We start from the raw sequence: 27,312 nt of genomic DNA on the forward strand, positions 1-27,312 counted from the left end.
GAAGGCAAATGTAATTGCAGATATTTTAACAGGTGCAACACAAAAACAAACACTAAACACATGAACAAGAGTAACAAGGACTAGGCATAACAAGCAGGAACACAAAGTGAAGTAGGTGATTCAGTGCTGTTTACCCCAAAGTGGGAGAAAGCAGAGCCCACAGAAAAGTACCATTTATCCACTCACCCCATTTCCAGAACAGTTGGGATATTTTCCAAAATGCAACAAAAACAAAAATCTGTGATTTGTTAATTCACATGAACCTTTATTTAACTGACAAATGTACAAAGAAAAGATTTTCAGTAGTTTTGCTGACCAGCTTTATTTTGTAAATATAAATGAAGTTAGAATCTGATGCCTGCAACACACTCAAAAAGTTGTGACGGAGGCAAAATAAGACCGAAAAATTTATAGAATCTTCAAGTAACACCATTTTGGAAGATTCCACAATAAGCAGGTTAATTGGTATCATTATTGGGTATGAAAGGAGCACCACCAAAGGCTCAGTCTTTGAAAGCAAGGATGGGTCATGGCTCACCCCTTTGTGCCAAAATTTATGAGAAAATTGTTAGTCAATTCAAAAAGAACATTTCTCTTTTTTTTGGTTGCAGTGAACTTGGGTCTTTCAAAATCTGCAGTACATAATATTCTGAAAATTTTCAGGGAATTCAGAGACATCTCAGTGCCTAAAATGTGAGGTTGGAAACCGCTGTTGAATGTGTGTGACCTTTGAGGCCTCAGGCGGCACTGCCTGAGAAACCATCATGCTAATGTGACAAATATAGCCACATGGGCTCGGGAGGACTTCAGAAAACCATTGTCACTAAACACAGTCCACCACCGCATCCAGAAATGCAACATGAAACTGTATTACACAAGGAGTTAGCCATTCATCAATTCTATGCAGAAACACTGCTGATTTCTCTGGGCCTGAAATCATCTCAGATGGACTGAAAGACGGTGGAAACATGTGCTGTGGTCAGATGAGTCCACATTTCAGCTTGTTTTTGGGGAAATAGCACATCGAGTTCTCCATGCCAAAAGTGAACACAACCATCCAATTTGTTATCAGAGAAAGGTGCAAAAGCCAACATCTGTGATGATGGGGGGGGGGGGGGGGAGGGGGGGCATCAGTGCCCACGGCATGGGTAAGTTGCATATGAAAGTGCCATTGATGAGGAGGCATATATTGGGATTTTAGAGAGACATATATTGCCATCAAGGTGACGTCTCCTCCCAGGAAGCTCATGCTTATTTCAGCAGGACAATCCCAGGTCTCAATCTGCACAGGCTACAACAGCATGGTTTTGTAGATACAGAGTGCATGTGCTTGACTGGCCTGCTGCCAGTCCAGATCTGTCACCTATTGAGAATGTATGGTGCATCATGAAGAGGAGAATCAGACAACTGCGACCACAGACTGCTGAACGAGAATGGGTAAAAATTCCAATTGCAAAACTGCAACAATTAGTATCTGCAGTTCCCATATGATTAAAAAGTGTTATTAAAGAAACTGTGATGTAATACAATGGTAATAATGCCTCTAACCCAACTTTTTTGAGTGTGTTGCAAGCATCAAATTCTAACCTCATTTATCTTTACAAAATACAATTAAGTTGGTCAGTTAAACTATTGAAAATCTTTATTGTATTTTTATCAGTTAAATAAAGGTTCATGTGAATTAACAAATCACAGATTTTTGTTTTTGTTGCATTTTGGAAAATATCCCAACTTTTCTGGTAGTGGGTTTTGTATTTTCACTGAAGTATAGGGGTTCCATGATTTGTAAATCATCACATTCTGTTTTTATTTATAGTTTACATAGTTTAGCATGCCAAATGTTTTGGAAATGGGGTTGTATTTCATTGCCAGTATCTTGTTTGTCAATAAACAAACCTATTTTAAAGACTAATTTTTATGCAGTGGGTATTTTTCATTAAGGTCATGAATTTAAGCAACTTAAAAAAATTATTTGAGAGCTTTTATAAAACCTTTTTAAACAGATGGTTCTTTGGTAGATAATATATAGAACCTGAGGGTTCTATATAGAAACTTGATGTTTATATAGAGCCCTACTGAACCCTTTTTTTCTGTCACTATAGTGATCCTTGGCTTGTTGCCAGCACTTTTGAAGTACTTGATGCCTACACAAAGGCGGGATGTCTAAAGGTAGGAGGCAGGTCTGTGATCCTGAGTGGTGATTTCTGCTTCAAAACATCCACCTTGAACTGCTCAGAGTCACTATCCCCAGAGCAGAATGGGGAAGTACTGAGAAGGGAATGAAGAAAAAAGAAAAGGGAAAAAGAGAAAAACAGCAAAAAGAAAAAAAGAGGAGTAGAAGTATTACAAATTATTTAGGTTTATTTTGTGACCTTTTTCTCTCTTTTTTGCAATGGCTCGCTTGTACATTTTAATGAGTGCTTTGCTCGGGCATTCCCTTTTTGGTCATCCGTCATTCGCAGGTGAGTTAACCATTAAACACTGTGTAAGGATTTAGAGAAAAGAAAAACATACTCACAAAAGATTTTGCTTTTGCTTAGTTTTATTAAATCACCCTTTACTTCTTCCACTTGACTGGTTCAGTAGAAATGCTTACATGCCCAGTTTATTTCATAGAATAGAAAAAAAAGTGTGTGTTTTACAAGAAAAATAAACATTTCATATATTTTAAACCAGACTCAAAAGGGGACCCATCCTCATTTGGGTTATAACAGATTGTATGATTATAAATAACTTGCTTCTATAATTGTGTCCTATATGGCCAAAAAGTGCAACTGAGAACAACTGATACAAAAAAGACAATCTCAGATTTGTCCATCAGACTAGCAGATAGTGAAGCATGATCATCACTCCAGAGAACATTTTCACTGTGGTGGCAATGCTACTCCTGGCGTCCCGCAAGCCCTGGTTTCCAGCATGTCTGTGACGCAGTTTTATTCCCCACCGGAAGTGTTTCAGAAGTGGACCATTTTGTCTCTCCATTTTGCTGATGTTGCTTCCAGCAAAATACTAGGATAATACTAAAGCAGTAGACCAAATTTCGTCAAAATACATTCACTACTTTTTGAGTAATGTTGGGAAAAGCAAAAAAAAAAAAAAATCCTGGCTCCCCATACATATCCAGATTGGCGAGAACATAATCTCCTCCAACAAAGTTGGCGGAGTTCAATTTTACTTGAAAATAAGATGTTGTAATCAGGTTTTACACTGCATTTTATGTTTAAAAAACTGTTGAGAATGTGGGTGAGGAATAACTTCACCTGGATATTATAAACTTAAAGCGAAAACATTAGTTAAATTTAAAAAAAAAAATTACCATGATTCTGATAACCTCCTGAAGCTTTTCCAACACACACACACACACACACACACACACACACACACACACACACACACACACACACACAGCACTGCTGGACTATAATATACAGTAGTAGAAGATAAATAATTCATAATCACACTATCGGTGTCAGCCAAATGAGGACAGGTTCCTTTATGAGTCTGGTTGCTCTGATTTTTTTTTGTTCTCATGTCATATCAGGGAGTTTTTCTTGCCCATTAGGGATAAATCTAAATCTGTATCTATATCCAGATTTCTGTAAAGTTGCCTTGTGGCAATGTCCACTGTAAACAGCACAATATAAAAAAAACCTAAATTGAACTGAATTATATTTGATATTGAACAGATACCAAGTGAACTGTAGTCTATATGATTTCAGGTAAACTGTATTGCATGTGAGATGAAATACAAACCAGTAAAGCAGATGCTTCAAAGACAGAATTAAAAGTTGTGTGTGTGTGTGTATATATATATATATATACACACACACACACACACACACACACACACACACACACACACAACCGTTCAAAAGTTTGGGGTCACCCAGACAATTTTGTGTTTTCCACGAAAAGTCACACTTTTATTTACCACCATAAGTTGTAAAATGAATAGAAAATATAGTCAAGACATTTTTCTGGCCATTTTGAGCATTTAATCGACCCCGCAAATGTGATGCTCCAGAAACTCAATCTGCTCACAGGAAGGTCAGTTTTATAGCTTCTCTAAAGAGCTAAACTGTTTTCAGCTGTGCTAACATGATTGTACAAGGGTTTTCTAATCATCCATTAGCCTTCTGAGGCAATGAGCAAACACATTGTACCATTAGAACACTGGAGTGAGAGTTGCTGGAAATGGGCCTCTATACACCTATGGAGATATTGCACCAAAAACCAGACATTTGTAGCTAGAATAGTCATTTACCACATTAGCAATGTATTGACCCTTCCCACTCACGTGACCTTCGTAAACGCGACCGCCATTTTGGACATGAAGAAATAACGGTTTATGGCACAGACCCTTTCAGTTCTCGCTCATCTAGCTGCTACAATGACTGCTTAGACTGCAACAATAATACCTAACACACATTTAAGTATCCATCGTAAAGACATGAAACTCGTCGAGTGACGAGTGTGTGCTAACACAATCTAAAAGTAGACGTACCATCACACTGCCCTGGCGCTATGTACAGTTTACCTTCTATGGTTTGTGCCCTCACTATTTGCCATTACTTTCTCCAACCCAGTGTTCGAACTATGCCGATATTTTCGGGGGGGTCCCTTTTTTTCCCTTGGGGGGTGCTTGCGCTTGCGCTTGTCTCAGAGCGCGGATCTCCAAACACATGAGAAGCCTATCTTACGCACATATCACGCGGACTCCACACCTCCACACACGCATCGCGTCTGAAGTCATAACTCATCAGGGGAAATCGTGTCCGCATTGGCATGTTCAAAAAACAACCTCGCGTCAACAATGATACCACACACAAGAAAAAAAAAACAGTCAGGCTACTCAACACATCTGATCCACAGCAGCACCAAAGCATCACTGGAAATCATGTCAACAACCAATCTTCCATTTCAACACGCGTCAACAAACAAATGGCACCACAAACATGAACGAATCGGTCAGGCTACCGATTCCAAACCCACAGCAGACGAATAATTAAATGCATCTTATCTTAAAGCAGAATCGACCACAAAGGAAGTCTGTTGGCACTGTTGGCACACTTCCTTTCTACTAGTTTGTGTCCCCAACCTGGCAGCAGCAGTCGTTGTCATATCAGTTTATTTTATCTTTGATGTAAACACAACACTTCGGATATGCAAATGCTTCCCGTTACACATGATTGCTATGTCAATAAACATCATTTTACCAATATTTTAGAGACCATCCATCTTCTCCATCGGTCAGCATCTGTCGGGATCTGATAAAATGATAAATCTTGCCTTGTGTGTTGATGGTTACTACATCCAGGTGCACAACAATATAATGGCATGATGGAAGTCTTGCTGAAAGTAAAAACTTTCTTTGATAGCTATATTCCTTTCGATGCTTCACCGTCGTTCCTCGTTGTTGGCTGTGGTAGACTACTGGTAGTTCATGTCCAAAATGGCAGCCGCATTTGTCATGACGTCACGTGGGATGGGTCAATAGAGTATATTTCTGATTAGTTTAAAGTGATCTTCATTGAAAAGGACAGTGCTTTTCTTTCAAAAGTAAGGAAACTTCAAAGTGACCCCAAACTTTTGAACAGTAGTATATATATATATATATATATATATATATATATATATATATATATATATATATATATATATATATATATTGAGAGTAAAAAGTATTTGATCCCTTGCTGATTTTGTTGGTTTGCCCACTAATAAAGACATGATCATTCTATACTTTTAATGGTAAATGTATTCTAACATGGAGAGACAGAATATCAAAAAGAAAATCCAGAAAATAACTTTAAAGAATATATATTAATTGATTTGTATTTCATTGAGGGAAATAAGTATTTGATCCCCTAGTATGCATTAGGAGTTCTGGCTTTCACAGAGCAGTTAGACACTCCCAATCAACTTGTTACCTGAATTGAAGACACCTGTTCTAACTAATCACCTGTATGAAAGACACCTGTTCACAGAATCAGACAATCAGACAGATTCCAAACTCTCCAACATGGGTAAGACCAAAGAACTCTCTCAGGACCTCAGAGACAGGATTGTTGACCTGCACAAATCTGGAACGGGCTACAAAAACATTAGCAAGATGCTGGGTATTAAAGTAACAACCATTGGTGCAATTGTGAGAAAATTTAAGAAGTATAACATGACCATCAATAGACCTCGGCCTGGTGCTCCACAGAAGATTTCACCTCGTGGGGTGGCAATGATCATGAGAACTGTGAGAAATCGGCCTGCAACCACACAGCGGGAGTTAGTGAATGACCTCAAGGCAGCTGGGACCACAGTCACCAGGAAAACAATTGGCAACACTTTGCGCCACAATGGATTAAAATCCTGCAGTGCCCGAAAGGTACCCGTGCTTAAGAAGGCACATGTGGAGGCCCGCCTAAAGTATGCCAATGATCACCTCAAAGATGTACAAAGTGATTGGGAGAAGGTTCTGTGGTCAGACGAGACCAAAATTGAACTATTTGGCCTAAACTCTACTCGTCATGTGTGGAGGAAGAAAAATGCTGCCTATGACCCCAGGAACACTGTGCCCACCGTCAAGCATGGAGGTGGAAGCATTATGTTTTGGGGGTGTTTCTCTGCCAAGGGCACAGGGCTACTTCACCGCATCAGTGGGAAGATGGATGGAGCCATGTACCGTGCAGTCCTGAGGGACAACCTCCTCCCCTCTGCCAGGAAGTTGAAAATGGGCCATGGTTGGGTCTTCCAACATGACAACGACCCGAAGCATGCAGCAAAGGCAACAAAGGAGTGGCTCAAGAAGAACTACATTAAGGTCATGGAGTGGCCCAGCCAGTCTCCGGACCTCAGTCCAATCAAAAATCTATGGAGGGAGCTGAAGGTCCGAGTTGCCAAGCGACAGCCCACCAACCTTAATGATTTAGAGAGGATCTGCAAAGAAGAGTGGGCCAAAATTCCCCCTGATATGTGCGCTAACCTTGTGGTTAACTACAACAAACGTCTGTCCGCTGTGCTTGCAAACAAAGGCTTTGCCACCAAGTATTAAGTGCTTTTGGCTAGAGGGATCAAATACTTATTTCCCTCAATGAAATACAAATCAATTAAAATATATTCTTTAAAGTTATTTTCTGGATTTTCGTTTTGATATTCTGTCTCTCCATGTTAGAATACATCTACCATTAAAAGTATAGAATGACCATGTCTTTATTAGTGGGCAAACCAACAAAATCAGCAACTTTTTACTCTCACTGTATATATAATTTTTTTTAAGCAGAGAGAAAAGTAATTAAGTAGAGAGAATTGAAAGTAGCAACCTCAACAAAGAGACAAAAGGCAAGAGAAAATGTCGGTCTGTTTGCAAGGCTACTAAAGGCAAAAATGCATTTGCAAGGCAAATAAGGCAGGCAGACAATAATGTCTTCTAAAGGTAATATATGCACACGTACTGACACTCCTTACACTTCAGCAAAAGGCGATGCTCCTGAATCCTGATTTCTGATTAGACTGAATTCTGTTTCAAAACTTCCACCTCCAACTAGTTTTAAATATGTAATGAAGAAAAAAAAAACGATGAAAATAATGGAGAACGGTGATTTGTTTTTTAAATCACTTTAAAAAACCTTTTAAAAATAGGTTGTATTGAGTATAACTGTTGACTGCTGGTTATCAGTATATTTGGAGGTCAAGTAAAGAAATTCTGAAGGCACCCATTGTGTTTCTACTTTTTTTTTTATTATATTCATCATCTTCTTCTTCTTCTTCTGGATAGGGCATCTATGGTAGCCCACAGTACCGAATGATAAAAGGGTTTGAAATTTGCCAAACTGATTGAGGAGTCAGGAGAGTCCTCTGATTCTTTTCACCAAGGTTCTTTTTTTGTGATCAATTTTTTTATTGACATCAATTATGGCATTCAACACATACATATCTTTGCTTGTAGTACATTTGCATTTCCAAGATCCTCAAGGACAGGTAGAGTATTGATGTCTTTTTGTATTAACTTTCTCCTTAATCACATACATATAGAACAGGATATGAACAAAACAATTCACTCAAAAAATTCACACGGGGCGGAATATTCATTTTAACCACCGCTACCCTGAATCTGAATGATGCTGGTAGTGCAGCCCAATTTTTCAGATCTCTCTGCACATTGGTTAACACAGTCTCATAGTTGTCTTGGACAATTTGCTTCATCGATGTATGTATAGTGACACCCAGGTAAGTGATTTTGCTTTGAATTGGTATTTGATGACTAACTGGCCTACTAACTGGTTTATTGTTTAGTTTCAGCATATTAGATTTCTCCCAATTGATTTTGTAACCAGAGATTAACCCAAACATACTAAAGATATGAAGAATTTTGGGTATGGAGTCTTCGAGGTCGGATATATACAGTAGGATGTCGTCAGCAAATAAGGATATTGAGTTGTCACATGATTTGAGTGGATAATTGCAGATTTTGTTTTGCCTTATAGCTTGGGCCAATGGTTCCAGAGAAAGTGCAAATAGGAGGGGTGAGAGTGGGCATCCCTGTCGGGAGCCACGTTCGATAGGGAAAGGCAGTGAGTGTAGACCATTTGTTGAAACAATAGCCGCTGGGTTTGCATATAAGGTACGCACCATGTCAATAAATTTTGACCCCAGACCAAGTTTCTCCAATACTTGCCACAAATAGTTCCACGACAAACGGTCGAATGCTTTCTCCGTGTCTAGAGATAAAATTGCTGAAGGAGTTGTGAGGTTTTTGGCTTCATGGATTATGTGTACCAGTCTGCGTATATTGTCTGCTGCATGGCGTTTGGGTATAAAGCCAGTTTGGTCGGGATGAACAAACTTTTCAATGACACGTTCCAAGTGCAGTGCCAACACCTTGGAAAACAGCTTAATATCAGTCCCCAGTAGGCTTATAGGTCTGTAATTGGCACAATGTTTCGGATCTTTGCTTTTTTGGGATATGACAGATATTAGTGCAGTATTTGTTTGCTGGAGAAAAGTGCCTCTCTCCATAGCTGATATTAAAGCTTGTAAAATTGTAGGTCCGTTTATATCAAAGTACTGCAATAGTAGTTCTGATGGGATTCCGTCTAAACCTGGGGTTTTGCCCTTTTTAACACCCTTCAAGGCAGTTTTAAGTTCCTCTAGTGAGATTGGTTGGCCCAGTTCTTCTGCCTCATCTGGACTTAGACAAGGTAGCTCCAAATTTTTAAGAAATTCTTGGCATTGTGCTGTGTTGGGATTGGTTGGGCACCTGTACAATTCTGAATAGAAGGACTTGAAGGTGGTGTTAATATCCTGGTAGTTTGTTGAAATGCCATTCTCTGTGAATATGCTATTAATTGTGGCTCTGGACTCATTTTGTTTTAGCTTAAGAGCAAGTAGTTTACTTGGTTTACAGCCATTGGAATAATAGTTTTGTCTCACTCTATGCATTAAAAATTCAGCTCTTCTTCTCAGTAAATCATTTAGTTCTGCTCAGTTTGTTACAAGAAGATTATGCATTGTTCTAGAGAATTTGTTTTTGTGCTCCAATGATTGACACTGTTCCTCCAGATCTTTAATCCTCTCCTGTCTTTTCTTCTTTAAATGAGCTGCAAAGGAGGATGTTGTTAGGGTTTTGCTGGGATTCGAACCTGGTTCGTTGGTGTGATAATCCAGCAAACCCCCACTAGGCCACCAGGGGGATGACTCAAATGCAGAGGCGTGAGGCGGAAGTAGAAAAAGAATCAAAAGGTTTATTTAAACTATATACACTATATACAGGGCAAAACAAAAGACAAAAAAAAAAACCAAAGAGTATAATCCAAAAGAAAAGCAAAGTGCAAAAATTAAAAAACTAAGAAGATCAAAAAACACAGTACAAAGGAAATTGGAGATAAAAATAACAGCACAAAGACTCCGTGACAAGAGGACTGAACTCAGGGGTATAAATAGACAAACTAATTAAGGACACAGGTGAAGATAATTAGGCAATTAACACAAACACAAAACACAGGAACAGTGGCGGCCTCTAGAGGCCAAAATAAACACGACATGAAAAGGAAATAACAGCGGCCTCTAGAGGCCAAAACAGTCCTAGTCCTAACAGGACCCCCCCCTCTAGGAGCGTCTCCTGACGTTCCCAGGGCGATCCGGATGGGCCGAATGGAAGTCCCGACATAGTTCTTTATCAAGGACATCCCGAGCAGGAACCCAGCAGCGCTCCTCAGGACCATAGCCCTCCCAGTCCACCAGATATTGCAACCCGCCGCGGACCCGGCGGGAGTCAAGCAGGCGATTCACAGTGAACACAGTCTGCCCCTGGAAGATGCGGGGGGGTGGGGGGTTCCTAGGGGCAGGGGCATACGTAGACATCAGTACGGGCCGTAACAGGGAAACATGGAAAGTGGGGTTGATCCTCAGAGTCCGGGGCAACTGGAGCCGGTAGGAGACAGGGTTCACCCTGCGCACCACCTTGAAGGGGCCAATGTAGCGAGGAGCAAGCTTGCGGTTCTCCACCCGCAGTGGAAGGTCCTTAGTGGACAGCCAAACACGCTGCCCAGGGCGGAAAGCGTGTGCAGGTCTTCTATGGCGGTTGGCCTGAGTCTGGTTGGTTCTGGAGGTCTGTATGAGGGTCTTCCTGACCTTGCTCCAGGTCTTGCGACACCATCTCACATATTGGTTGACTGAGGGCACCCCCGCGTCCTCCTCCTGGTCCGGGAACAGAGGTGGTTGGAACCCGAATTGGCACTGGAATGGCGACAGCTTGGTGGCCGATGACTGCAGGGTGTTGTGGGCGTACTCCGCCCATGGCAGCCAGGTGCTCCACGATGTCGGGTTATCCATAGCCAGGCCTCGCAGGGTGGTTTCCAGGTCCTGGTTGAGCCTCTCCGTCTGACCATTGGACTGTGGGTGAAACCCAGAGGAGAGGCTGGCAGTGGCTCCGATGACCTTGCAGAACCCGTGCCACACTCGGGAGGAGAACTGGGGCCCTCGGTCTGAGACGATGTCCTGTGGAAGACCAAAGACTCGGAAGACATGATTAAACAAAAGTTTCGCAGTTTCAAGAGCAGAGGGGAGTTTGCACAGTGGTATGAAGCGGCAGGCCTTGGAGAATCTGTCAACTAAGACCAAAATGACCGTGTTACCTTGTGACTCAGGGAGACCCGTGATAAAGTCGACTGCCACGTGGGACCAGGGACGCCGGGGAATGGTCAGAGGATGCAGGAGACCCTGGGGACGCTGTCGTGGGTTCTTGGTTCTGGTGCAAACCTCACAGGACAGGACAAATGACCTTACTTCCTTCTCCATGTTAGGCCACCAGAAGCGTCTTTTCAGGAAGTCCAGGGTCCTCCGAGCTCCCGGGTGGGCGGTGAGAGGGGAAGAGTGACCCCACTGGAGAACCTTGGCCCGGGCTTGATGTGGGACGTACAAGAGGCCTGGTGGCCCCGTCCCAGGACCGGGGTCCTGGCGTTGGGCTCGTCGGACAGCCTCCTCAATACCCCAGCGGACAGGGGCCACAATCCGGGACACAGGGATAATAGGCCCGACTTCATTCTCCCTGTTAGTGGCAGAGAACAGTCTGGACAGTGCATCAGGTTTGGTGTTCTTGGAGCCGGGGCGGTATGAGAGGGTGAAGTCAAACCGACTGAAAAACAGGGCCCACCTAGCCTGTCGAGGGTTCAGTCTCTTGGCTTGCTGGAGGTACTCCAGGTTCTTGTGGTCAGTCCAAACCAGGAATGGATGTTGTGCTCCCTCCAGCCAGTGCCTCCACTCCTCAAGGGCCAGTTTGACCGCTAGCAGTTCTCGATCCCCCACATCGTACCGGGACTCAGCAGGACTCAGGCGGTGGGAGAAGTAAGCGCAGGGGTGCAGCTTTCCTTCCGAACGTTGAGAGAGCACCGCGCCGACACCACTGTCCGAGGCGTCCACCTCCACGATGAATGGTTGGGAGGTGTCCGGGAGAACCAGAATGGGTGCCGTGCAGAAGCGGTCCTTGAGGTCTTTGAACGCCTTTTCTGCCTGAGGAGACCAGCCATAAGATCCACCTGTCCCTTTGGTGAGGTCTGACATGGGTGCTGCCACAGAACTGAAGTTCCTGATGAACTTGCGGTAGAAGTTAGCGAATCCTAAGAACCGCTGAACCTCCTTAACGGACTTGGGAGTAGGCCAATCCCGGACGGCCAGGGTCTTGGCAGGGTCCATTTGGAGTTGGCCTGTCCGTACAATAAATCCCAGAAAGGAGACCTCGGGAACATGAAATTCGCATTTCTGGGCCTTGGCGAACAGATTGTTCTGTAGCAGCCTCTGGAGAACCTGGCGGACATGGTGGCGGTGCTCCTGCACGGTCTTGGAAAAGATAAGGATGTCGTCGAGGTAGACAAAAACGTATAGGTTAATCATGTCCCTTAAGACGTCGTTGATTAGGGCCTGAAAAACAGCTGGTGCGTTGGTGAGTCCGAAGGGCATCACCTGGTATTCGTAGTGCCCAGACGGGGTGTTAAAGGCAGTCTTCCACTCGTCTCCCTGTCGGATACGGATGAGGTGGTATGCGTTCCGTAGGTCCAACTTGGTGAAGACGGTGGCGCCTTGGAGCAGGTCGAAAGCAGTGGACATCAGCGGAAGAGGATATCGGTTGCGCACAGTAATCTTGTTCAGGCCTCTGTAGTCAATACATGGTCGAAGCCCCCCATCCTTCTTGCCGACAAAGAAGAAGCCGGCACCAGCAGGTGAGGTGGAGGGTCGAATGAACCCAGAGACCAGGGCGTCTTTGAGGTATTCCTCCATAGCCTTGCGTTCTGGCTGAGAGAGGGAAAACAGTCTGCCACGAGGAGGGGTAGTCCCAGGGAGCAAGTCGATGGCACAGTCGTAGGCCCGGTGCGGAGGAAGAACGGCGGCCCTGCTCTTGCTGAATACCTCCTTGAGATCCCAGTACTCTGTGGGAACTTGAGATAACTCGGTGAGATCAGGGGGCTCGGCAGGAGACACAGGAGAGCTAGAGAGCAGACAAGAGGCATGGCATGCAGGGCCCCATTCCACAACCTGGCTTGTTACCCAGTCTATGCGAGGGTTGTGGCGAGTAAGCCAAGGAAGGCCTAGAATAACTGGGAACTCAGGTGAAGGAATCAGGTGCAGGGATATTTCTTCCTTGTGACCTTGAGACTGGAGGAAGACTGGAGAAGTAACTTGGGTGACTCTTCCATCACCTAACGCTTGGCCATCGAGGGCAGACACAGACAGAGGGACTTCAAGAGGTGCAGTAGGTATATTGATGCTTTGGGCGAAGTGAATATCCATAAAGTTCCCAGCCGCCCCTGAGTCTATCAAAGCTTGACAAGAGTGGACAGACTCACCCCAGGAGATGGAGACCGGGATGTAGATTCCTTGACCAGGGAGTCCGGGAGAGAGGGTAGGCCCCGTCACAACCCTCCCTCGGCTGGACGGGGCGGTCCTTTTCCCAAGAGTTCGGGACATGATGCTCGGAAGTGACCAGGCTTGCCACAGTAGATGCAGCACTTGTCCCTCCTTCTGCGCTCCCTCTCAGATGCGGAGAGGCGAGTACGACCCACTTGCATGGGTTCTGGACAGTCACTGAAGGAGGTAGATGGTCTCCAGGTAGAGGTAGGGAGGCTGGGGGGGCTCAAGGCTTGGTGGCGTTCTCTCATCCTGTTGTCCAGACGAATAGCATGTGAGATGAGGGTTTCGAGGTCACTTGGGCATCCAATAGAGGCCAGACCGTCCTTGATGGGGTCAGACAGACCATGGTGGAAGGCTGACACCAGGGCAGTCTCGTTCCATCCACTTACTGCTGCGAGTGTTCGGAACGAGATGGCGTAATCTGCGACGCTTCCTCCTTGCCGGATGGACATGAGCTTTCGGGTTGCGTCGGTACTGATGTCTGCCTGATCAAAGACCCGAAGCATCTCTTCAGAAAACAGCTGGAAATCAAAGCACTCAGGTCCCTGTCTTTGCCAGATAGCAGTAGCCCAGGCTCGCGCCTTACCAGCTAATAAGGTGATCACAAAGGCAATCTTGCGGCGATCCGTAGTGTAGGTGGTAGGCTGAAGCTCAAAGGTGAGTTGACACTGGGTAAGGAACTCTCGGCACTCACTGTGCTTGCCGTCATACCTCTGTGGTGCAGGAAGGCTGGGTTCGCGAGGTGAAGAAGGCAGCATTGCAGGAGGCACTGGAGCAGGAGTGGGAGCTGGATCAGGAGCAGGAACTGGATCAGGAGCAGGAGATGCAGGCAGAGATGTCAGCTGTGCCAGGGTTTTCCCAATTTGCTGAAGCAGTTCCTCGTGGCGAGCGAGGGCCTCACGTTGGCTGGTGAGCGTACGTCCATGAGCGTCCATGGTCGCTCCGAAGCGTGTCAAAGCTGCCATAATTCCCTGAAGGTTGGCCGGGTAGACAGTTGAAGCAGCCTCTGCTGAGTCGGTCATGACGGAGTCTTTCTGTTAGGGTTTTGCTGGGATTCGAACCTGGTTCGTTGGTGTGATAATCCAGCAAACCCCCACTAGGCCACCAGGGGGATGACTCAAATGCAGAGGCGTGAGGCGGAAGTAGAAAAAGAATCAAAAGGTTTATTTAAACTATATACACTATATACAGGGCAAAACAAAATACAAAAAAAAAACCAAAGAGTATAATCCAAAAGAAAAGCAAAGTGCAAAAATTAAAAAACTAAGAAGATCAAAAAACACAGTACAAAGGAAATTGGAGATAAACATAACAGCACAAAGACTCCGTGACAAGAGGACTGAACTCAGGGGTATAAATAGACAAACTAATTAAGGACACAGGTGAAGATAATTAGGCAATTAACACAAACACAAAACACAGGAACAGTGGCGGCCTCTAGAGGCCAAAATAAACACGACATGAAAAGGAAATAACAGCGGCCTCTAGAGGCCAAAACAGTCCTAGTCCTAACAGATGTAAAATCCCTAATAAACCCTTTTGTGGCTTGCCATACATATGCTGGGTCAGTAGTTGAATCTGTATTAATTGCTACAAATTCTGCCATTTTGGCTCTAAATTCTGTGTCAAATTCTGAATTCCGAAGAAGGGACGTGTTAAATTGCCATCTTCTAGATTTTCCCCCTGAAGTCTCACAGTGGAATGTTGATATTATTGGATTGTGATCAGATAAAATGGCTGGTTCTCTAACTATAGACAGAAACATTGGTCTCAGTTCACTAGAGCACAGCATGTAATCAATGCGGGAATGAGTTAGGTGACGAGTGGAGAAGAACGTGTAGTCTCTGCTAGTTGGGTTATGGAGTCTCCAAATGTCTGTTAAGTGCAGACTTTCCAATGTTGTTTTAAACATCTCTGACACCTGTTGTTGAGCTTTTGTGTAGTTAACACCTGATCTGTCTTGTTTTAAGTCCAGCACTGCATTCATATCTCCCCCAACAATTAAAGAATATTCACTAACTGAGAGTGCAAGCAATTCATGAGTTAACCTTGGAAAAAAAGTTTCATCAAACATGGCTGGTGCATACACAGACACAAAAGCTATTTTCCTATCCCCTATGGTGGTGCAGATATAGGATATTATTCCAGTTATGTCTTTATTGCACTTATCTATGGTGAGACCGCATTTCCGTGATATCAGTATAATGGAGCCCTTGGTTTTAGTATTGTCGCTAAATGAAGCCGCCACTTTGCAATGTTTATTTTGTAGGCGATTCACATCTTTCTGGCGCAGATGTGTTTCTTGTATAAGCGCTATGTCTATGCGCTTTCTTTTTAGAAAATCCAAAAATTTGTGTCGTTTGATTGGGCCATTGAGACCTCTAATATTAACCGACATAACAGAAAGTTCAGCCATTTTCCAAATGTTGCTGTAGATTGAAATGTTCTCCACCTGACTTCTCTACTAAAAGGATTCTCTTGCCAGACTGTATAACTGTAAAAGTAAGCAAGGTGTGATAAAAACATAAAATACAAAATCCCCCTTTCCTCCTGAGACCGCAAAACCCCTCACACAAGTATAAGATACGTGGCCACATCAAACGCAGTTTGCGCTAATCCCAGCCCGCCCCTCCCTCCACCACGTAACAGGGGAAAAAAAACACAGGTCCTGTGGTTTCCAAATGTTAAACAAGCAGTTAGGTAACAATCTCAGCTATTTAAATTTCAAAAGCAGACCTACTACTAATAATAGTGACAGTGTTAAACCCTCTATGAGGAGTAACTGAAGTGAAAAAAGTCTGGTGGCAGAACATAGCCTATTGATCGCCATTTACTTGCAATTATGTCCATTCAGCTCGGAACGTTATTATTGCGTCTGTACTTACATAATCCTCTCAAGTCTCATCTCATCTCATTATCTCTAGCCGCTTTATCCTTCTACAGGGTCGCAGGCAAGCTGGAGCCCATCCCAGCTGACTACGGGCGAAAGGCGGGGCACACCCTGGACAAGTCGCCAGCTCATCACAGGGCCGACACATAGACACAGACAACCATTCACACTCACATTCACACCTACGGTCAATTTAGAGTCACCAGTTAACCTAACCTGCATGTCTTTGGACTGTGGGGGAAACCGGAGCACCCGGAGGAAACCCACACGGACACGGGGAGAACCTGCAAACTCCACACAGAAAGGCCCTCGCCGGCCCCGGGGCTCGAACCCAGGACCTTCTTGCTGTGAGGCGACAGCGCTAACCACTACACCACCGTGCCGCCCTCCTCTCAAGTCACTTCACCAAAAAAGTTCAGTTCTCATTCCACACTCGGTGAGCCTGGTCGAGATGGTTCTGAACCCGACTCTTGTTGCAGCATCTCTGATGCGGTCAATTCTTCCTCCGGGTGTCCACTCACACTACTCGGTTGATGATCCGGGCGAAGTTGTTCCTGCGTGTCTGTGTCGCATTATGTTGTTATCCTCCTCGCCCAAGTCTTCACAGAAGTCGTCAGCTTCTTTGGCCGTGTCGAATAATAGCTGTTTTCCTCTGTGGGTCACTTTTAATGTAGCAGGATAGATGAGGAAGTTTGAGATCCCTTTCGCATGCAGCTTACTTTGTGCCTCTACAAACTGTTGGCGTCTCTGCATGGTGTACGCACTGTAGTCTGCTTTAAAGCGAAGCGTTGCTGTTGTAGTGTCCTTAATTGGCCCAGTTTTCTGCGTCTGTCTTGCCCCATTGAGGATTGCTTGGCGATCTTGGTATCTCAGGCATTTGAAAATCATGGTGCGAGACCCCGAACTTTTCCCTTTCGCATAAATTTGATGTGCCCTCTCCAGTTCGATGATGGGTCTGTTCTGTAGAGTGGGTATCCACACGGGTAGCTGTCGTTGCAGGAATCCGATGGGATCATTTGCCTCGCGACCCTCCTGGAGCCCAGTGATGCGAATATTATTGCGATGAGACCGGTCTTCCAGCTCAGCTAGCGTCTGCTCGAGTTCTTTCTGGTCGCTAACACAGGCTTTGACCATTTTGATAATCTCCCGATTTTTCCTTGTGGTATCATCCACTTGTTGCTTAAGATCCTGCACGGTGGAGCCCTGTCTCTCGAGTTCAGTTCTGATGTGTTGCAGGGAGGTATTAATTTCTTGTAATGCTCCCTTCACTGCGTTTTGGACAACAAATTCGAGCATACTCTGTTGTTGCTGCAGGACTTGAGCAATGATGCCTTCCATGTTTAGCTCCACGTTGTCGTTAGCTGTGTTAGCTGATCTTTGTTTCTCTGCTGCTAGCTTAGAGGATAAAGATGCTGCTTTTTTCGCTGATCGCTGCATTTTACTGGTTGTGTTGGTAGTTAAAAACAATTTCACCTGCTGATATAACGAAAAGACCTGATAATTTAGCAAATAAGTGGAGGTTTGTGAGGAGCCCTAGTCTTCAGTGTCCATTGCGGTTGTTGGTCACGTGACCTCCCCAAGGTTCTTGTTTTTACCCTGAGTACTTGAGTGCCGGGGTGGCATGGTGGTGTAGTGGTTAGCACTGTCGCCTCACAGCAAGAAGGTCCTGGGCTCGAGCCCAGTGGCCGGCAAGGGCCTTTCTGTGTGGAGTTTGCATGCTGTCTGCATGGGTTTCCTCCAGGTGCTCTGGTTTCCCCCAAAGGCATGCAGGTTAGGCTAATTGGTGGCTCTAAGTTGATCACAGGTGTGAATATGAGCATGAATGGGTGTCTATGTGTCAGCCCTGTGATAACCTGGTGACTTGTCCAGGGTGTACCCTGCCTCTCGCCCATAGTTAGCTGGGATAGGCTCCAGCTTGCCTGCGACCCTGTAGGACAGGATAAGTGGCTACAGATAATGGATGGATGGATACTTGAGTGCCACCAACAGGTCAAAGTTGGAGTTGCATTTATACATGTAACTTTTGAACCGTATTCAAATTTTCAAAACTGAGGTACCACTGGATTCCTTGGGTCAAGCCAAGTTCAATGCACATTGAACTCATTGATGTGATATTGGACTTTCCACCATTTCAGATTTTATCAAGAATGCTTCAGAGTTTTCACAGGTCACAAATTTTGTTCAACCTTAGCAATGCTTTGATATATCAAAACCAAACTTGGCAAATTGACTTGGGACTACATTTTGAGGAAGCGCGCACACACACACACAAAAAAAACAAAAAAACCCTGTAATTTAATCACTTGGGTTGTGCGGTAAGCAAAAATGCCTTATGGCAAATAATTATTCCTTTATTTACCTTCATTTTTTGTGTGGGTCTCATGATACTGTGCGAGGTCCCAAGGGGAAGTGCACTGATGTGGCTGAAAGCGTTTGTCCTTCACAGCCAACTGAAATTGGCAGTGAAGCCACCAAACAGGAAGTGAGGTCATATCTCAGCTTTGATGTATGGATAACAAATTTGGTACATGAATCCAGGACCGCATTTTCAGGCAGCACAAAAACATTGCATTATTTGACCACTGGGAGCACTGCAATAAGCAAAAACGTGTTTTGGCTAATAACTATTGATGTGTTAGCCTTAAAAAGTAATTATTTTGTCTGCTAATACCAAGGGAGTTCCCAAAGCCAAGACATGCCAACTTTTCAAGTCAGCTTAATTGAGCCAACCATTATACTGGATTTTTTATTGAAAAGTTTAAATATTTTTCACAGGCCACGAATTTTGTCCAATCTTCACCAAATTTGGCACAGATGGTCTGCAGACAAAGCCTCATGAAAGTTATCAGACCGATTTTTTTTTATATTGAAAACTGTACAGGGCGGCACGGTGGTGTAGTGGTTAGCGCTGTCGCCTCACAGCAAGAAGGTCCGAGTTCGAGCCCCGTGGCCGGTGAGGGCCTTTCTGTGTGGAGTTTGTATGTTCTCCCTGTGTCCGCGTGGGTTTCCTCCGGGTGCTCCGGTTTCCCCCACAGTCCAAAGACATGCAGGTTAGGTTAACTGGTGACTCTAAATTGACCGTAGGTGTGAATGTGAGTGTGAATGGTTGTCTGTGTCTATGTGTCAGCCCTGTGATGACCTGGCGACTTGTCCAGGGTGTACCCCGCCTTTTGCCCGTAGTCAGCTGGGATAGGCTCCAGCTTGCCTGCGACCCTGTAGAAGGATAAAGCGGCTAGAGATAATGAGAGGAGATGAGAAAACTGTACAAATTCAGCGGCAAAGCTGCCAAACAGGAAGGCAGCTCAGATCTGGGCCAGTCTTTGGACAATCGACATGAAACTTGCCGTGAATAAAACATGCCCTTGACAAAATAACATTAAGTTTCCGTGGCAACTATACCCTGCTGGGTGGCTTGGCCCCCTCATTGCTGCATGCAGATATATTTTTAGTTGGTGCCTTACATTAGCTACATACAGGGTGTCTCAAAAAAATGTACTCACACTTTGAATGACAAGAAAACCTTTATTTATGAACATAGAGTGAAATGGAATAGCTTCGAATACAGAAGACAAATGTAATTGAAGAATCATGTTCGCAAATGTTCAAATTGATGACCATTATTGTCCAGACAACACTGATAACGTGCACCAAGGGATTCACAAATGTCATGAAACAGGTCATTAGGAATATCGCGACATTGTCTTTCAATTTCCAATTTCAATGCATCAATTGTTCTTGGTTTGGTGCGATAAACTTTGTCTTTGAGATATCCCCACAAAAAGAAATCCATGCTGTGATTAATTAATTACACCTGCAACACAAAAAAGGCAGCATGTTAGGGACAGTTAAAGTGTGAGTACATTTTTTTGAGACACCCTGTATTTACATTACTTTGATCAATATACCTGCAGAAATTATACAACTACAATTTATTATTTTATTTATATAGTTATACTATTAATTAATTAATAAAGCTATGCTTACTACTTTGACTTAGCCAATGTACTATTTAAAGTTGCACTTCAGGTAATATCATGTGAGTGTGCATCGCTAATATGGGCGAGGTGAGAGGCTCAGAGGTCTCTACTGCACAGGCTCTGGCTTCTATTTCCACAAGCTGATAGATCCCATTTTGAAAAGGGGAAATTTCCCCCCCAAAAAAACCTTCAAAAACACACAGTAGGAGTGAATGGTATCATGTTGTCCACTCATACAGTATCAGTCAAAAGTTTGGACACATCTAATCATGCATAGGTTTTTCTGTATTGTCAGCATTTTCTACTTTGTAGAACAGAACTGAAGATATCAAAACTATGAAATAATACATGGAACATATATGGAATTATGTGGTAAACAAAAAAGTGTTCAAAGCAGGTTTCATATTTTAGATTCTTCAAAGTATCCAGCGTTTACCTTCATGACACTTCACACAGTATTGGCATTATCTTAACCAGCTTCATGAGGTCGTCACCTGGAATGCTTTTCAATTAACAGGTGTGTCCTTGTCAAAAGTTACTTAGTGCAATTTCTTGCCTTCTTAATGTGTTTGAGATCAAACAGTAAATAGTAAATAATAAAAAATACAGTAAATAGCCCTGTTCCACAACTGTAGTAATCCATATTATGTCAAGAACTGATCAACTAAGTAAAAAGAAACGACATCCATCATTATTTTAAGACATGAAGTGCTTTTTAATTAATAAAAACAAAGAATAACAATTGAATTAAAAGGTGTCCAAACATTTGACTGGTACTGTATATACAGTCACTGGGTTAATTTTTTTTTCTGTTACAGTCACACACAAGCTCCAGTATTTCTACACTGCAGTCACACCAGGAATGAATTTCCCAGAGTACACTGATGTTGGTCTGGTTGATGGAGAGCCATTTGTGTACTATGACAGCAACATAAGGAAATACAGCCCAAAAACAGAGTGGATAAAGAAGATCACTGATTCTGATGCAGACTACTGGAACAGCGGGACACAGGATCAGCAAGATGCAGAGGAGATCTACAAAGAAGATGTAGTTACACTAATGAAGCGCTTTAATCAGACTGAAGGTGAGACTGAAACACACTCAGCTTTTATCTCCTTTACAGCACGTTAATGTGTATTTACAGTAACCTCTCGAGATTTATAGATTCTACAGAAATACAAAAAAAACCTGCAACAGTTGTTCAACATAGACACATATAGAAAGTGGTCCTGCACATGAGTTCACCCTATTATCTTCCTTTTCCACCACAAACTGGTGAAGTGTCCTTTCTCACTTCATTTGAACTGGAACCTGGAAACTCCTGCTCCCTTGTGGAGCTCATTACAATTACACCTCTGTTTATCCACAGCTGTAAATTCAATAACGCATAATTCACCCTATTGTTGATCAGTGTCATTGGTGAGTAGGGGAGAGCGGGGAGACTTGGGATGGGGGAGACTTGGGACAGTTTGTATTCTCATAAATTAATTTCAACCAATCAGGTTTTAGATGATATCAGAAGTTAGATGTTGCCCCTTAGAGTAACCTACTTCCTTTGTATGGAATCAATTTTGTGCCAAAATGTTCATACAATACTTTTGAAATATCAAACAAAAACAATAAATCAAAATTTTAAAAAAAGTCCATTTTTTTTAGACTGGCAAACAAATTATTCGTGTATCAGTCTATTACTCTTCAGAAACCTTTTATTTTTGTTCCGCGTCTTTCTCAGTTTTGTTTGACGTAATTTATTTTGGTTGCGATTCCAGCTTTGTTGTTTGCGCTCCCTGACTTTTTGCTTGCAGCTTTGGCACAAACTTCACGTGTGAGTGGGCTGTCCAGGAATGCATTCCCATTGGCTAACTTGTGTTTGACTGACAGCTACACTCAGTGATTCCTCCGGAGGCTGTTGCGGCCATTTCCTATTCTGATTTTGGCGGACTGTTTGACGAATGACCGATCCATTGATGGTAAAAAAGGATCGAATGGACTTCAGTGGCGACTATGATATTGAATTAATTCAACAAAGTGTAAGTACGGGACAAATGTGTTGTATGTGTTGCAGTAGTACACATTATGCAGGTGTGTTTAACATTAGCAAGACAGCTATTATATTGGGTAGTAGAGCTAAGGCTAACATTTGACTTGCCACGAAACACCTGCATAATGTGCACTACTGCAACACATACAACACATTTGTCCCGCACTTACACTTTGTTGAATTAATTCAATATCATAGTCGCCACTGAAGTCCACTCGATCCTTGTTTACCGTCAATGGATCGGTCACTCGCCAAACAGTCCGCCAGAATCCGAGTAGGAAATGGCCGCAACAGCCTCCGGGGGAATGGCAGAGCGTAGCTGTCAGTCAAACACAAGTTAGCCAATGGGAATGCATTCCTGGACAGCCCACCCACACGTGAAGTTTGTGCCAAAACTGCAAGCAAAAAGTCAGGGAGCGCAAACGAGAAAGCTGGAATCGCAACCAAAATAAATTATGTCAAACAAAACTGAGAAAGACGCAGAACAAAAATAAAAGGTTTCTGAAGAGTAATAGACTGATATTTTGCACGATTACACGAATAATTTGTTTACCAGTCTAAAAAAAATTGACTTTTTATAATTTTTAAAAAATTTTTGATTTATCGTTTTTGTTTGATATTTCAAAAGTATTGTATGAATATTTTGGCACAAAATTGATTCCATACCTTTGGAGCCATGAAGATGGACAGTGCAGTAAGGTCTGTGCAATTCAATATTTTTGACAACCAAAACTTTTCTACTTATTTTCTACTTTGCCTCCACCTCCATCCTATGGTGTAATGTATGCTGGTGAATTCAGGATTTCTTAGGAATTAAAGTATGTAGCCTAGAGGTAACATATATATATATATATATATATATATATATATATATATATATATATATATATATATATATATATATATAGTAATATTTGTTAAACTTAAGTTCTGGGGAAAAGAGATTTAAGGTTTTTTTTTTTCCAAAAGGTCCAGATGGGGAGAGTTGGGACAGTTCATCATGTTACAGGTTTTTTTCTTGTGGTTTACAAATACAAAATTGTTTAAAAATGTTTGTTAAAAATGTGGGCGTGTCTCTGCATGAGGATTAATCTTATTTCAATCCGTCTTGAGAATGGAACTGTTTTGTTGAGTCGGGTTTTGGGTAAACTGACATTTTTCTATCGCTGTACCAGCATTGTGTGTTCATACAGTTCATATGGTACAAATTTTGATCATAAATAAAAATTAAACATGTAGGCCTAGGTATTTTATTTTTGTGCCATCTCTTCCCACTATGTCTCAAGTCTCCCAGCATAATGTCTCATGTCTCCCTGCAAAAAATAATGACAGAAAAAGTGAAGCCTGAATGCCAGTATATGTCACAAGCTGAGAAACTCATGTTGTGGTAAGAGGGTATAGTAAACACTCTCTAATGCAATATGAATGTGACGCTACCTGCAGAGAATTTCACACAATCTACAAAAGCTGAAAACGTGTCCCAACTCTCCCTGCTCCCCCCTCTCAGTGCCAATTGTGGGCATCTGTGATCTACAGAAGAAGCATTTGCTGTTTCCCCACCTTCACTGGTTGGTGGCTGTAGTGAGTGGGATTTGACTCAAATGGGAGCAAATCAGATTAAAATAAAAATAATAAAATGAATTTATTGGGGGGGATCACTATGTAGCATCAGAAACAAGGCTAACATTTCAATAACTTTTCATAAGGTTATCAAAGCACATAACATTTCATACAGTAGTAATGTCACCACTGAGTTTCACATCACTGCAGGATTCTTCCTGATCAAACATCTGAACATCGGATCGTTAACATGCCTTCGTTAGCTGAATCAGGGAAACACTGAAACCTTAGGAATGCAAAGTCACTCTGATGTCCATTATCTCTCTCTCTCTCTCTCTCTCTCTCTCTCTCTCTCTCTCACACACACACACACACACACACACACACACACACACACACACACACATATATATCAGCATGAGTACTCTGCAGGTTGCGGGGTAGTGATTAGTGAAGTTTTGTTTCCTTAATTTAGTTGAAATAATAAAGTAAGAAAGTGTAGAAGGAGATAGATCAGCTCAACTCAGTGTGTGTGTGTGTGTGTGTGTGTGTGTGTGTGTGTGTAGGAGTTCACACACTACAGAGGCTGTACGGCTGTGAGATTGATGATGATGGGACTGTTAGAGGATATGATCAATTAGGTTATGATGGAGAAGATTTCATCAGTCTGGATCTGAAAACTGTCACCTGGACTGCAGCTAAACCTCAGGCTGTTATCAACAAATACAAACTGGATGCTACAGGAACTGCTGATTTTGACAAATACTATCTGGAGAACATCTGTATCGAGTGGTTACTGAAGTATGTGTCTTACAGCAGAGAGATTCTGGAGAGGAAAGGTAAAGTGTGTGATCTGCTCTGGTACTGTATCTGCAACTGCTGCTCACACACACTAACAAACTGAGAGGAGGCGCGTGTTACTGTCCTTCAGTGTATACACACACACAGCACTCCTTCACTACAACACACACAGTACTAAATTAAACCATGTTTTACATCTGTGTAGCCAAAAATATTGATGACATGAAAATAACTTTGAATCTCACATCAAAAATCATGTTTCAGCATGTAACAGCACTAACCTTCTCACTCATAAATGAATAAACTTCACATTGTTAGTATTTATGTCTCTGTGTGTCTCTGCAGATCGTCCTGAGGTATCCGTCTTCCAGAAACACTCGTCTCCAGAGGTGGTGTGTCACGCTACAGGTTTCTTCCCTAAAAGTGTGAATATCACCTGGCAGAAGGATGGAGAGGATGTGTATGAGGACGTGGAGCTCAGTGAGACGTTACCCAACCATGATGGAAGTTTCCAGGAGAGAAGCGTTCTGAAAGTCCCAGCTGAGGCGCTGCAGAAACACACCTACACCTGTGTGGTTCAGCACAGCAGCCTGGAGGAGGAGATAGTGATGCCTGTGAGCCAGATCCTGAGAGGTCGGAGAAACATTTTGCTATAAAATAGATTTATAGTGTGAACGCTGATTTATCAGAGCAGCAAATAATAAAGATTCTGTGGTGATTTAACAGGTGGAAGAGTGAATGTAGTGTTTGGTATCGTATTTGCTGCAGCTGTGGTTCTTGTTGCTGTTGTTGGAATTCTCATCTGGAAGAAGAAGAAATCTGGTGAGAGAAGGCAGAAGTGATGTTTACAGAGAACAGATTTAGAAATGTTTAGACTTCAGTCTATACACTAATCTGATTGTCTCGAGAATTTTAGTTTCATTCTTATGCAGGTCAAAAGCAGTACAGGTTTTTATAATAATTCTTTGTCCATCATCTGTCTTTCAGGCTTCAAACCCATCACACAAAACATGCACAGTAAGTGAGCTTTTGATCAATCAACAGCATTTAAATCTAATTAACTGCTTATTTTTAATGTTGAGTCCAAATTTGAACTTTGAATCATTTGCAGGTTCAGAAGAAGAGAGTCTAAAAAGAACAAGAAGTCTTCTGGAATGAGAATGTAAGATATTTTTACAGTGTGATATGGAATTAGAAATATGGCTCTATAGTTTTAATCCAGCAGAAAATCCTGTGCTCACCTTAAATATGTTTTGTTTTTTTCCCCAGGAGGCCAGGAAACATAATCAGCACGATGCACACTTTTTAGAGATTGTGCTTACAGGCCAAACGAAGGCCCCTCGCACCTCCATCACCAGATTAACAGAAGACCCCAAATTTAAAGAGCTTCACTGTTTAGGAAGCTTGTGAAATGCCTCCTGACATCAGTTAATTCATATCTCTAACATGTTCTAACCACATAAACCAAACTGGTGACCCTTATCTGGAATGGGGTTAAATTCTGTGCTGTGTCCTTGCTTATAAAAAGGGTTAAATTATTATGTACAATTTCTTAACATTTCCCAGCTACACCACACAGCATGCCCAAATCACTTGCAGAGGTTTTAGCAAACAAACAAATATTACTGTTAAATTCATGTTCGAGTGCGTCTTTAGACAATATAAATATCCGTGGCATGCTTCCACTTTATGGATAAAAATTAACCCTTGTTGTTACTTTTAGAGTAAGGCAAGGCAAGTTTATTTATATAGCACATTTCATACACAGTGGCAGTTCAATGTGCTTTACAGAAGTAAAAGCAAAACGGTAAACAATAGAAAATAAAATTACATAAAATAAATGGGGAAGAAAATTAATAAGAATTAAACAATAGTAGAAATAAAATAATAAAATGAGATAAAAGTTCAATTAAAAAAAACAGCAGAATAAAATAGAATAAAAGTTAAGTAAAATTTAAAACATGGAGAGACTGTAAAAGTAAAGAGTTTAAAACATGTAGAGATGGCAATATTAATAATTTAGCAGAAAGCATCTGAAAACAGCTTGGTCTTTAGTCTAGATTTGAAGCTGCCAACAGCAGGAGCATTTTTGATGTCCTCTGGCAGTTGGTTCCATAGCTGTACTGCATAGTAGCTAAAAGCTGCTTCACCACACTTTATTTTAATAACAGGTTTTAACAGTAAATTTTTCTGTTTTGATCTGGTAGATCTGATTGGGTTAGGCCGCTGCAACATATCAGAGAGGTAATTGGGCCCTGTACCATTTAGAGATTTGTACACCAGCAGCAATGCTTTAAAGTCAATTCTGTAGCTTACTGGGAGCCAGTGAAGGGACCTTAGAATTGGAGTAATGTGTTCTGTTCTTTTTGTTCGTGTGAGAACCCTAGCCGCTGCATTTTGAACCAGCTGAAGTCGTTTGATGGTCTTTTTTGGCAGGCCTGTGAAAAGGCCATTGCAGTAATCAACCCTACTAGAGATGAAGGCATGTATAAGTTTTTCCAGATCATTTTTTGACATAAGTCCTCTTAGTTTGGAAATGTTTTTTAGGTGGTAAAATGCCGTTTTAGTGATTGCTTTCATATGCCTCTCAAAATTTAGCTCGCTGTCAATGAAAACACCAAGATTTTTAACCATTTCTTTTGTTTTA

The 27,312-nt window shown here is 42.5% G+C and overlaps 1 protein-coding gene across 2 annotated transcripts; it reads left to right on the forward strand.

Annotated features, from left to right (window-relative positions):
- The first annotated feature begins 2,262 nt into the window (after window positions 1-2,262).
- LOC132900450 (BOLA class I histocompatibility antigen, alpha chain BL3-7-like) lies at window positions 2,263-27,245 on the forward strand. Of its 2 annotated transcripts, XR_009656785.1 has the most exons (9): window positions 2,263-2,462; window positions 21,081-21,347; window positions 24,431-24,703; window positions 25,011-25,298; window positions 25,392-25,487; window positions 25,653-25,682; window positions 25,777-25,827; window positions 25,935-26,092; window positions 26,873-27,245. XR_009656785.1 is itself a non-coding variant. In XM_060942542.1 (8 exons), exons 1-7 carry the CDS (start codon window positions 2,393-2,395, stop codon window positions 25,821-25,823), a joined length of 1,071 nt encoding a protein of 356 aa, XP_060798525.1. In that variant the 5' UTR covers window positions 2,263-2,392; the 3' UTR covers window positions 25,824-25,827; window positions 25,935-26,239. The 2 variants fall into 2 exon arrangements, 1 of the variants encoding a protein (XP_060798525.1); XM_060942542.1 differs by lacking the exon at window positions 26,873-27,245 and having other exon boundaries at window positions 25,935-26,239.
- The last annotated feature ends 67 nt before the right edge of the window (window positions 27,246-27,312 follow it).

The sequence above is a fragment of the Neoarius graeffei genome, chromosome 16, assembly GCF_027579695.1.
Source record: "Neoarius graeffei isolate fNeoGra1 chromosome 16, fNeoGra1.pri, whole genome shotgun sequence".
Classification (NCBI taxonomy): Eukaryota; Metazoa; Chordata; class Actinopteri; order Siluriformes; family Ariidae; genus Neoarius; species Neoarius graeffei.